This window comes from Microtus oregoni, unplaced genomic scaffold, assembly GCF_018167655.1.
Source record: "Microtus oregoni isolate MIOR12 unplaced genomic scaffold, Mior012 000134F_ref0000037, whole genome shotgun sequence".
Lineage (NCBI taxonomy): Eukaryota > Metazoa > Chordata > Mammalia > Rodentia > Cricetidae > Microtus > Microtus oregoni.
In genome coordinates this window covers 138,744-151,828 of record NW_024544778.1, presented here as the reverse complement: position 1 = coordinate 151,828, position 13,085 = coordinate 138,744, and the positions used below count along the sequence as shown (strand labels likewise).

The following is a 13,085-nucleotide window of genomic DNA, read 5'->3' as shown; positions in this document are numbered from 1 at the left end:
CACTTGCACGTACATGTGTGTGAACACGTTTACAAGCAACCATACCACACACACAGACACATGCAAAGAGGAAAATAAAAGAATAAGCTACAGTTTCGGATCATAGTGCGATTCTTACACCCTGTGTCCCCAAGGCCCGGCTAATTCACTGCATTGAGACATCTGTGGCCTTCCTGATTCCAGCTCCTCAGTTCGGAGGAGAGAAGCTGTGTACCTGCTGCTTCTGGACAGCCAGAGTGGACAGGCTCCTGTCTAGGAACCGTCAGCCTAGAGGTGGTGTTCCTGCCACAAGACAGAGCCCACTGCGGGGCCGAGTGTGAGTGGATCAGAGGCCCAAGGACTGGATGCCAGGGTCTTGCCAGGCCTAAGAGTCCAGAAGCCAACTACCTGGCGGCCACACGCCGCTTGGCCTCTGAGGCTGCACTTGTTGGCACCTATCCTACCAAAGCCACTGTACCAGACCCTTCTGAAAAGGTGCCCTGAAATCACCTCCAACTTCTCAGTAGGGAAACTGAGGCATGGAACAGCTGAAAGCCTGAGTAGACCCCACGGTCAGCTGACTTTTAAAACATTTATCTTAGCCTGATGGTGGTGGTGGCGCACGCCTTTAATCCCAGCACTTGGGAGGCAGAGGCAGGCGGATCTCTGTGAGTTCGAGACCAGCCTGTTCTATAAGAGCTATTTCCAGGACAGGCTTCAAAGCTTCAGAGAAACCCTGTCTCAAAAAACTGGTGGTTTTGCCTGTCTGTGTGGCTGTATGGAGGTGTTGGACCCCTTAGAACTAGAGCTACAGACAGCTATGGGCTGCTGGAATTGAACCCAGGTCCTCTGAAAAAGCAGCCAGTGCTCTTAACCATTGAGCCATCTCCCAGACCCCAGCTGCCTTTATTTTAAACCTTGCAAGTTGAGATAATGGCATTTACTGGGCCAGGCAGGCAGGGATGGGCCACAGCTGGGTAGGGCACCCTGGGGACTTTTTGCTCATGGCCGCTTCATATGCCCCAAGTAGGTCCCTAACAGCCCCTTAGGTTTGTGGCCAGCATGAAGGCATTTGCAACATGAGCCAGATCTCGGCAGCCACGGAGATTCCCATGCTGGCTCTGCCCCAACAGACCTTCCCAGGCCTGCAAAGCCAACTTCCCCTGCTCAGAAACCAGGCTAGGGAAAACCTGCACCATTCCGCATCCCTGAGAGTCTTTCTCCTGTCCGTTAGCTGCTGTGAGACTCCATCCAGGCAAGGCCTTCACCCTGAAGCTGTTTGGCTCACCCCCTCCAGACCGTCAGGTCAGTAGTAAGGGATAGACAGGCATAAAAGGGGGCAGGCATGGCAGCTGCCTGGGCAGACCCTGGGCTCTGCTACCACGGTTACCTGATCTCATTCCACCCAATCAAACACCCTTGTCCCTGTCCAGGGTCTAGAAGGTCTTTTGGGTGATGCTCTCCAGAGGCCTGGAATGTCTGCATATACTCAGGGCACTTGAAGTAACTGAAGGACGCTGTAGGCTCTGGTCACCTGGCGCCAACCTCCTACCCACTACAGGGCAGCCTGGTGGGTGGCACTGGACCTGGGGCCAAGGATAGGGACCCTCCCCATTGGGCAGGGTCAAGTTGAGGCATGGGACTATGGTATCTCGTGTCTGAGGATGTGCCCACGGCTAAAACCATCTTCATTGGGGTGAGCAGTCCTTGTCTGCCCTGCCCTAATGGGGCAATAACAGGTGAGCAGCCATCTCCAGTCTCCTGATATGGCTCTAGGATGGGGTCCTACTTCCTAACCCTGGGCGTGGCCTGGGGAAGGAGTGAGAAGGTAGTGACCAACAGACCTGAAATTGGTTGGGGGATGGGGACAGGTTGGTACACAGCTCCAAGGGTCAAATTCTCCCTTGAGAGTTAAGGACGTGTGGTCAGTGAGGACTCTCGAATGTCAGAGGTCTCTTCTGCAGGCAGGAATGCCTGTCTGCCATGAGACATGTCCCTTGTACGGAGGTAGCTAGACCAGGAATTGATGTCCTGTCACTGGAGTGCCTGGTGCTCCTGGGTTGTGTTGGTTCTCTGCCCACTTTCCATTGGACTGCTGCCTGGGTGCCCCTTCTCCCATGGTGCTGGCAATGGGGTCCAGGACCTGGGGTCCAGCAACCAGGCCTGGGTGGACTTTCACTGGCTCCCCACCTGCAAATAGCCCCAGATCCTTCCCAGATCCCCATGCCTCTCTCTGTACCTAGGAAGCCCCTCCTTTCCCTTCTGTCCCCCGTCAGCTGGCACCATCAGAGCTGGCTGGTTCCAGAGCCTGCCAGTCACTCCACAAATCCTCAGCAGCAATTCCGTGAGAACCCCAGACTATACAGAGATTAGTTCAGCCACACTCTCTCCCCTGGCTGTCTGTGAGCACCAGTTACTCATCTTCTGGATCACTTCACCCTGCACAGAGCCTGGCACCTGTTGGTGGTCACTCTGAGCTGACAGGGCTGTGTCCTCGGAGGAGCGTGGCTTTCCTTCAGAGGACCCTGGCTCATGGGTGACTACCGAGCTGTGGTCTAAGGGTTCCGTAGTTACTAAAGAAGGACGCATATGACCACAGCAGAGGACAAGGAATGTCCACCTAGGCCTCAGCGACACTCACAGCAGCCCCCAGGCAGCCTCTGTGGTCACTCTTGCAGGAAGGTAAGAAAACAAGCCCCATCTCGGGTGCCCGAGGAGACTGAGGCCCGGCCTAGTCACATTTAAGTGGGGAAGGGAGCCACCCAGAGCTGCAGTGAAGACTTCAAAAACAGTTCAGAGCAGGGTAGGGGACATCAGCTTGTCCCCGCAGCTCACTTTGCCGAGAGTTGAGCAACTTCCCTGTCATAGCAGGAATGCAAGGTTTAGGTGTCAGTGAGGCCAGAGTCACACGTAGCTAGGTGGTACCCAAGGTGTGGTCCATCATCACTGTCTCAGCTCCAGGTTCTGCTGCAGAAGTCCAGACGGCCTCTCCTAGCTGCCACAGGCTTCATCCCTTCCCTCTCCCAGAGTGAGATTCCTGGGGAATTCCAGTCCCCTGGGATTTCTTGTTCCATACTCTGACACCCAAGGGGAAGGACTCAGATGTCTCTTTAGAATATCAATGTCTTCACTCCTGCTAGGCTGGGTACAATCCATTTACTTCCTCTTTCTCCTCCTCCTTTTTTCCTCCTCCTCCTCCTTCTCTTCTTTTTCTTCTTCCTCCTCCTCCTCCTTCTTTTTTTTGGTTTATCGAGACAGGGTTTCTCTGTGTAACTGTCCTAGCTGCCCTGGAACTTGCTCTGTAGACCAGGTTGGCCTTGAACTCATAGAGATCCACCTGCCTCTGCCTCCTGAGCGCTGGGGTTAGAGGCATGACGAATCTTCCTTTTAGACCATGACATTGAGCTCATTCACAGCGCTGCGTAGCCACCGCCAGCCAACGCCCATCCTAGAGCCCTCTCCCTTTCCACATGAATAGTCTGTCCCTGTTGAATACTGTACTCTTCACCCTTCCCCTGGGACCTAGAAACCTGTTTAACTCCCTGTCTATGAACCTGACAATTCCGGGGACCCACACACACCTTAGGGAGATGTATGGCATTTACCCATCTGTGGCTGGGATTTCATTTGTCATAACATCCCCAGATTTATTTATGTTGTAGTGTGTGTCAGAACTGTTTGAAAGACTTCAGTTGTATTTATGTTGGTGCCTTTGGAAGCCAGATGAGGGCGTGGGACCCTCTGGAATTGGAGTTACAGGTGGCTGTGAATGACGGGATCACCTGGCGCAGGTGCTGGGAATGCGGTCCTTTGGAAGAGCCGCAAATGTTCCCAACTACTGAACATTTTCTCTAGAACCAAACAATTCCATAATTGGTTTTTGTTGTGAGTTTGTCTTTTCCCTTTATGCCAAGCTGAGCACTGCCCCAGGGTTTCGTGTTTGCTATGAAGAGAGCGAGACCCCCAACCCTCAGCATTGTTTTTAAGGCCAGGTGAGAGTCCACTGCGTGGACAGCGTTGAGATTTTCTGCACCTTTTGGCTCTAGGAACAAGGCAGCGGGCATTTCTTGGAGCCCATTTCTGTTACGAGATAATGGGACTGCTGATGGTTTAGGGGTCCAAACTTTAGTGTCTGGAGAGGTTGGTGTTCTTTTCCACACCGGCCACACCAGTTCACATCTCACCAGCAGTACACAAGAGCTCGGTTGTCCGTGGCTTGCCCACACTGGTTATTTCCTGGGTGTGGTAGACTCTGCCTGGTGGGTACGAGGTGGGATGTTTGGTCACATTTGCTGTTCCCTCGTGGCTGAAGGTGCTGGGTGACTTTGCTGTACTTCCAGGCATTTGTCTGCTTCCAGCATTTCCCAATCTTTCTGGTTCAAGGCGATTCTAGTCCTTGCCCATTTTGTCTTATTCTGTTTATTTTTAATTTAAAATATTTATTTTATGATTTTAATTTAGACCCTGACAGTTCCATACATTTGTATAATGTATTTTGACCAGGATCATCCCCTCTGTTCTCTCTCTTACCCTCTTCTACTCTCCTACCCTTTCTTCCCAACATTCCCCTGGCCTTCTTTATGTCTTTCTTTGTTTTGAGACAGGGTTTCTCTGTGTAGCCCTGGCTGTCCTGGAGCTCACGCTGTAGACCAGGCTGGCCTCGAACTCACAGAGATTCAACTGCCTCTGCCTCCTGTGTGCTGAGATTAAAGGTGTGCACCACCAATGCCCAACCTTTTTATTTTATTTTATTGTAAAGATTTATTTATTTATTATGTATTCAGGGTTCTGTCTGCATGTATCCCTGCAGGTCAGAAGAGGGCACCAGATCTCATTACAGATGGTTGCGAGCACATGTGGTTGCTGGGAATTGAACTCAGGACCTTCGGAAGAGCAGGCAAAGCTCTTAACCACTGAGTCATCGCTCCAGCCCCTTTTATTTATTTTTTTAATCACCCGTTGAGTTGAGTTTAAGTAGGATTGCTTGCGTAGGTGAGCATAGGCGTGGGGCTATTTAGTGGAGTATGGACAACTTGTCAGTGCTCCTCTGGGGTTAACTGGGGACTGACACTAGTGAGACCTCGGAGATTGAAACCAAGTCACCCTACATCATATAACCACCCAAGAAGCGAGAGTAACAAATCATTAGCCTCATGGTAAAGTATAAAATCATAGAAATGGGTTAATTTAAGATGTAAGAGTTAGTTAATGAGAAGCCTGAGCTAATGGGCCAAAGTGTATGTAATTAATATTAAGCCTCAGAGCAGCCAGGGGGTAGTGGTGGCACGCTTCTTTAATCCCAGCACTCGGGAGGCAAAGGCAGGCGGATCTCTGTGAGTTCAAAGCCAGACTGGTCTACAGAGCAAGTTTCAGGATGGGCTCCAAAGCTACAGAGAAACCCTGTCTCTCTAAAAACAAAACAAAAAAAAATTAAGCCTCAGAGTGATTTTTATTTTTTTTCCGAGACAAGGTTTCTCTGTAGCTTTGGAGCCCATTCTGGAACTAGCTCTTGTAGACCAGGCTGGCTTTGAACTCACAGAGCTCTGCCTGCCTCTGCCTCCCAGTGCTGGGATTAAGAGTTTGCGCCACCACCGCCCAAACACCTCACTGATCTTTGCACAGGTCACTTGCGATCTGCAAAGTTACGAGGTGGCACCCTCCCCATCGTGTTCGTTTCTACGCGTCACCTGGTGCAGAGCTGCCAGCCTTGCTTCCATCTCACAGGTTCACACGCTTCGTCCTCCCCAGGCACCAGCAGCTGCCTCGGAGACACACAAACCCGTACAGCCCAATTCAACTGCGGAAGGAGTCAGTCCGCCATGCACCGTCATGTGGCAGAGCCTTGGGAATTCCGTGCCGAGTGAAGGAGCCAGGCAGGAAACACAACACGCTATAGTACTCTATTTTTAAGTAATGTCCAGAATAGGCAGATCCACAGGGACCAGGCAGGGGTCACAGCTGCGTGGGGCTCAGGGAGGGGGATGGGCCATGGGTTTTCTCCAGGGACAGTTCCCTTCTGGGAGGAGAGGACGGCTCTGCAGGGGCAGTGGTGATGGTCACACAATAGTTTGAGTGTGTAAATACTAGGAACTGCTAGTTTCTCTGCCTTGAGATGGTTAATTTTATGTTATGTGGGTTTCACCACATAGCATGCAGAGTGGGAAGGGATGCTTTTATTTCCTTTTATTATTTTATTCTAGTTTAGGCTGGCCTGTATGCAGCACCATGCTTGATTTACAAGGTACCGGGGATGGGACCGGCGTCCTTATCAGTACTAGGCAAGCTCTTAACCAGCTGAATGACACCTCCAGCTCTTTCTTTTATTTATTCTTGTTCACAGGGACAGGGTTTTGCTATTAGCCCTGGGTAGTCTGGAACTCGCTCTGTAGAATAGTCTCAGCTTGAATTTGCAGCAAGCCCTCAGCCTCTGTCTTCTCAGGGCTCTCCAACAACTAGGCTGATGTCTTCAGGAAAACAAAAGTCAAAGAAACAAGTGTCCCCAGGGGAAGATTTAGGAGCAGCACCTGGCCTGGCCAAGAATGCCAGGGAGGAAATGATCTCAGGGAGGGGAGGCAAGAGACAGGCACCAGGCAGCCCTTCAAGGGTCCTAAAGCTAGCCTTGACCTCCCTCAAGATAGGGTTTCTCTTCATAGCTCTGGCTGTCCCGGAACTCACTTTGTAAACCAGGCTGGCCTCGAACTCAGAGCTCCGTCTGCCTCTGCATCCCAAGTGCTGGGATTAGAGGTGTGTGCCACCACGCCCAGCCCAGCCCTGCTGGCCTGACTCTTACGGGTCTCTAGTGTCACTATTGCTGAAGATGCTCCTTTGGTCACTGCTTGGCCTTGGCCCACAGCAGTGGAAACACCAGACTGTTATTTCCCTGTCCCCCTGGGGAAGCTGTTAAGGAGCTCATACTGTACACGCTCTCTTCTGGAGCAGCCGATGCAGTCTGTCCCCCGACACCAGTGTCCCCAGCAGCCTGCCCTACTGGAAGGGGAACAAGCTCTTTCCTAGGGAGCTGTCCTCTGGCTCCTGCCTAGCTCTGAGCTCTGAGCAAGGGCTTTACCTTCCTGGAGAGGCTAAGGAGTCTTCGCACCTTTGGCAGGCTGTACCTGCCATCTGGTGTCTCTTTGGCCATGCCACCAGCTTCTTGGACACCAGCTTCTGTGATAGGTGAGGCTTTTTCCAGGACTGAGGGCCATCTCTGAGAATGTTGGGACAAAGACAGTCCCCTCCCCAAAGACAGGGACAATATGAGTGCAATGGTCACCGTGCATCCTTCTTGTCCTCCTAGAGGCTATGCCTCATGGTGTCGGCATCAGGAGTGGGCTGGGACCCCACGGTATCAGCATCAGCAGTGGGCTGGGACCCCGTGGTGTCAGCATCAGCAGTGGGCTGGGGTCATCTTGCATTGTACATGTTGCAGTGCCTCAGTTTCTCTCTGTGCTCTCAGGAGGTTCACTCGTTGAGTCCGCGATGTGCCTGGAGGTGCCCATGGTGGGGTGTGGACCTTCCAGGCATGGGATGTCCACTGTGTCCACTTTATCCAGCACACAGGTTTGTCTGCTCCCTCGGGGAGCCTAGCAACCACACAGAAATGCTAATGTGTTGGGGTTTAAATACTCAGCGTGCCCAGAGAGCAGCTGAGTGGCCAAGCATCTGCATAGAAAGCAAAAGGCCCTTGGGTTTTGATCCTAAGTACTTCTGTACTATACACACTTACATATACATACACACACAGAGTGGGGTGGGGAGAGGTCAGTCTAAAGTACTCTCTAAATCCAATAACCTCAGAGGCAGAGGTTGGTGCCACACTGAGACCTCCAGCCAAAGAAGGAACAGCTGAATTCTAGGAGAACAAGGACCCTGGCCAGAAGCCCTTGGAAAGAGTGTGGTCCTCCTGACACCTCAATTTGAGACTTGGAAAGATGAGTCCTGTGGCCCCAAGCCACCATTGTGTCCTTTCTCTCTGGCAGCCCCAGGACACTTTTGGGACACCCTCTTCCCCATGCTCCTTCTCCATGCCTTCTTTTCCCCGTCCATGCCTCCCCGCTGAGCACCGTGGTCTCAGTTGGCCTCAGGGGACCCTGGTGGAGCATCCCAGGGCAGGAGGAAGGCAGGATGCAGGACGGTTTGGATCCTATGCTAAGAAAGGACTTCTTTCCACTGGGATGGGACCATGGGGCCTAGAAGGTCTGGAAAGGTGACCGAGAACACTAGGCCTCCCATGCTGTCTTTAGCACGTGCCTTCTGCTCAGAATGGCCAGGATGAAGGTGCAGTGGATTCTTGTTGGTGGCCGTAGTCTCAGGCTCTGGGGGCTCAGCTGTCTCTCTGTTCTTGCAGTTACTAAAAAATGGAATATTTCACTTGTCTTGTTTTTTTATGTCCTTTAACATAAAAATGGCCTCCTAGAATACTGCATTGGGACATAATCACTCTATCCCTAGGTTCCTACCAACTTTACTAAGATGTCAAAACCTCAGACTCACTGCCACTGTCCTGGGCAAAGAGCTGTCACTGCCTGTCATCCCAACACTTCTAGAAGTAAGGGCACAAGGATCAAAAGTTCAAGGTCAAGCCAGGCTGTGGTGGTGGTGGTGGAGGAGGTGGTGGCACACACCTTTAATCCAGCATTCTGAAGGCAGAAGCAGCTGAATCTCTAGAGTAGAGGCCAACCTGTTCTACAGAGAGTTCCAGGTCTGTCAGGGATACACAGAGAAACCTATCTCTCTCTATCTATAGATTTATATATATATATGATTATATATCATATAAAAATTATATTACTATAATTAAATTATTACATATAATATGTCATACATAACACATATATTATATATGTCTATTATATCATATATTATATATAGACTTTTATATAATTATATAAAGATTATATTATAATTAAATCATTAATATGCTATATTATATATAACATATATAATATTTTATACACACACATATATATATATAATAAAAAAATAAGATTAACATTGGCTTGTGTCCAGTCTGGGCTCCCCAACACCCTGTTTCAAAAATACATGAAGAACACTTTGTCGAACACTTTGTCGTTTTGTCTTTCCAGACTGGGTCTCTCTGTGTAGCCCTAGCAATCCTGGACCTCACTCCCTCTTGAACTCAGGGATCCACCTCCCTCTGCCTCATGAATGCTGGGATTGACAGTGTGCGTCACCACCGCTCTAAAGTCTGTAATTCAGGGATGGCAAGATGACTCAGTGGGTAAAGGCACTTGCCTCCGGTCCTGCTGACCCGAGTTTGATCCCAGAAACCCACAGAAGAAAGGAGAGAAGTGACTCCCAAAAGCCGTTCTCTGACCTGTACGTGTGCGCCATGATAGGCATACCCGTGTGCACACACACAATAAATAATGGAGAATCTTTTTAGAGTTGACAGTTGGGTGGGGCTTTGTCGATGCCTCCACCTTTGGTTGGGTCGTGCTGGTCGGTGGGTTCGTTGGGCTTGTAGCTGCCACTTTTACCCAAGTCCAGCACATTTGTCTTCAGCTCCACAGGAGCCTCGTGGTCACCCCGCACTTCCCCTCTCTGGGGATTACGGCAATCCCCGCCTGCAGCTGGTCTCTGTGGACCAGGCTGCTTTGGACATTTGTTCCTGTAAACAGAACCACAGCCCTCTGACCTTCTGACTGGCCTCCTCACCGAGTAGCCTGTTTTTGTGGCTCATCCCCATTGGGACAGCACACGTCAGCGTTTCAAGTCTGACTGGACAGTGTGATGTAACTGCATGGACATGACTGCTAGGTTTTGGGGTCCCCACCCCAATTTTTCTCTGAGGTGGGGGGCCTCATTACCTCACCGTCTTTTAGATCTAGCCTCGCCCTCTCGCTGAAGGCTCCTAACCTGCTCATCCCCCTCTTTCTCAGCCCAGCCTTCTTCTCCAGGGCCTCCTCTCTGCCTTCCTTCCTAGATGTGTCTGCTACCTCTCCCATAAGCCTGGCCCCTGCCAGGCCACGCTCTTGAGGTCAGCTGCTTCTAGGGATCGCATCCTCCCTTGATTGGGGGCGGAACTACAGAATGTCCTCTGACATCAGAGTATACACACTGAAGCGTGTGGGAACTCCACGGCAACCCTGGCCAAGGAACAGGGAAGAGCCACACAGCAAGGTCCTCTTATCTAGAGGTGCTTGCTTGCCCGTCCCCCCAACCTGGGATGAAACTAGTTCATGAACCGATGATCATTGGCGACTCCAAGAATACCGGGGCTGCCTCGACCACTTTTCCATGGGATTCCAAAAGGACCACAAACTCAGCCATAAACTCAAGGCCAACCCCAAAGCCCGCTGGCCCTCCAGCTGAGCTGGGTTGCTTCACTGGTTGACAACATGGGCAGAGATGACTACCCCAAATTTCAAAAGCGTCATGTTGGAAAAAGCAGGGTGGACCCTGATCTCTCTGACTCTGCTGACCCTAACCATTCTGCTGCTCGGGTCGCTGCGGACCCTCTGCTCAAACACTCCACTCTCTCAGGCTTCCAGATAGCATAATCCCCTTGCTCTTCAACTGTGGACCCCAAGGGTCTCTGTAACTGGCCCGAGATTGGATGAATGAGTGACCGTATGACTGTCCAAGACCCCAGAGCTGCAGGTGACAGCCCCTCTTCGTGCCTCCGCCTACTTGCTGCAAGGCCCGCAGCTGCGTCGCAACGCTGCAAGATGGCGCTGCGGCGGGAAGAGGAGGGGCGCAGGGCACAGCAGCGTCCGTGCCCGGCGCCGCCGCCCGCTCCAAGCGCCCTGGCCGATCTGTGGGGGTGGGGGCGGCCGTTCGTCGCAGCGTGGCACAGCCGCAGGCGGTTAGTACAAAAACAGCTTCCCCCGCCTCCACCAGCTCAAGCGCCTCCCGACAAGCCACCCCCCCCCCCAAACCTGCGAGTGACCCGGTGTCCCCAAGCTCCTGGGTGCCCCCGTCTATCTCCGTGCACCCTCCGCTACTCAGCAGGACCCCGGCTCCGCACCTCCATTCCACTCCTGTCCATAACCTCCTCCATGACTCTTGGCCTCTGTGACAATCCCCACGACCTCAGTGACCTCTTGAGACGCCCACAGCGTCCATGCCTGGCAGGCTTCCAGTCTCCCCCTCATCCAGGGCTGGATCTCCATCTCAGGCCCCTGAGACCTCCGACCTCCGACCTTCATGCTTCCCGCCTCTGCCGCAGTTCCCTGCTCCAACCCCCCACCCACCACCCACTTCCGTGCCGACCCCTTCGGGTCCCCACAGCTTCAGTGCCCCCCACTGCCTGCATCTCAACACTTCAGTGTCCCTCCCCTCTCTGTGCCTTCGTCTCCATCCCGGTAGCCCGGGCCTACAAACCCCTTCCCTCCGCCCACACCCTTCGTCTGCTGGGACCTGCGAGTCCCTTCTGTGCTTGTGTCTCCACTCTGGGCTCCACAGATCCCGCAGCATCAGCCTCGGGCCCCTACATCCTTTAGTGTCCCACAACCTGTATGCCCCTCTTTCTGCCTCTGACCCCTCTCATTCTCCCCAGTCCCTGTGCTCCCAGCCTTCATCCCTCTCTATAGCCTCATCATCTGTGCACTCCTAACCCCCGCCTCCGTGCCGCTCAGCCTTCATCCTGCCTGCCCCCTCCCATCACTTAGTGTCCCACGACCCACGCCCCTCCCCTGCCTCTGTTCCCCACTCCTTGTCCCCAGCCTCTGTGCCCTCAATCTGCATCCCCCTCATCCCATAGCCCCCCTGCCTCTGAGACCCCTTTCCTTCCCCCATTGTCCACGACCTGCATGCCCCTTCCCTGCTTTGTCCCGGCTCCGTACCCCCAGAACCCTCGTACCCCCTCCTCCATCCCCCCTTCCACTCTGTCCCCCCCACCTCGCGCGCGCTCCCGCGTGTTTTCGGACTGCACCAGCCGGAGCCCCGCGGCGCCGCGGCGGCGGGCGGAGGCGCCTCGTCTGTCGCCGCCCCCACTGGTGCCCGCGCTGCGGCGGTGGCTGGGGGCGCTAGGAGCGGGGGACCGTGCGCTCCGCACCTGCGGAGGCCGCTGGGCGATGATGCCGGGACGCTGGCCCAGGCCGCGGGCGTTCTGAGCCTGAGCGCAACGCCGGCCCCGGGAATGCCCATCGCGCTGCTGGCCCTGGCCATGTCGTCGTCCTTCTTCAACCCCAGCTTCGCCTTCAGCTCCCACTTCGACCCGGGTGAGTCCGCGCGGCGCCCTCGGAGGCGGCCTTGCGGCTGCAGCTGCCCCCCCACCTGTCTTCCCACTGCCGACATGATGCTGCTGGAGCCACGGTTTCCCATTTTGCCTGGAAATTAACCCTTTCTCTGCCCTGAGTCCCCGCAGAAGAACAGGGACCGGCGAGGACCCACTACAGGTCTCCGGAGGTGGGCAGGCCTTGGGGCCAGACCCTCTGCACAGCCGGCCCCTTCAGCTCTGGCTGGCAGCATCAGCCCCTGTCTCTTTGGATGCCTCCCTGGCGCAGGTAACTGGGACAAGAGGGCCTGTGTTGGCCCCAGGTGTCCCGGAGAGAGGTTGCCAGGACTCAGGGCCCTGGGGAGGTGAGGGGTGTTCTGCAAGGCAGGGTAGGAGCCCAGGCCCACTGTGGGAGCTTGCTGGTCCATGGTTTGCTGCAAAAGGCCCCTTCCCAAACCTGCGCTGGTTTCTGCAAATCCCTGTCCAGCCAGTCCCCCACCCCCGCCCCGGCAGCTTGTGGTGGGTGTGGGGGGGGGTCAATGAAGACCCCTAACATGAGCCCACCTGAGATCCCCCTCTGGAGAGGTGGTACCGACCAGCTGGCCGCACAGGACCTGGGGGTGGGCCTCTTGCTCCACCTGGCTTGTGGACACAGGGATAATGTGTTTACCACGGTTGCCCGAACAGGGTGGACAGCTGTGGAGGGCAGAGGGGGCTGTGGCAGCTGTCTCTAACCAGTATTCTGTTTGCTTGTCCTGAGTGGGAGGGTAGCTAGTCCCACCCACATGTCCCCCCCAGGGCTTTGGCTTGGGCTGCACAGCCCAAACAAAGCCCAGCTCACACGTGATGGCTCTCCTGGGTCTCCCTCCTGGAGTGGGGCCAGTGTGAGCTGTGATGCACCGGGTCCCCTGGGCAGGACTCCATCTGA

General features: G+C 54.0%; 1 protein-coding gene across 2 annotated transcripts in view; it reads left to right on the top strand.

Annotated features, from left to right (window-relative positions):
• Positions 1 to 11,830: 11,830 nt before the first annotated feature.
• The window catches only part of LOC121444610 (serine/threonine-protein kinase LMTK1), a 40,246-nt gene continuing 38,991 nt past the window's right edge, over positions 11,831 to 13,085 (top strand). The window contains exon 1 of one of the 2 annotated variants that reach the window (XM_041646475.1): positions 11,831 to 12,161. In XM_041646475.1, coding sequence (XP_041502409.1) covers positions 12,080 to 12,161 — 82 coding nt within the window. In that variant the 5' untranslated portion in view covers positions 11,831 to 12,079. Of the gene's footprint in view, positions 12,447 to 13,085 lie in introns of both variants that reach the window. The other variant, XM_041646476.1, reaches the window with a different exon arrangement.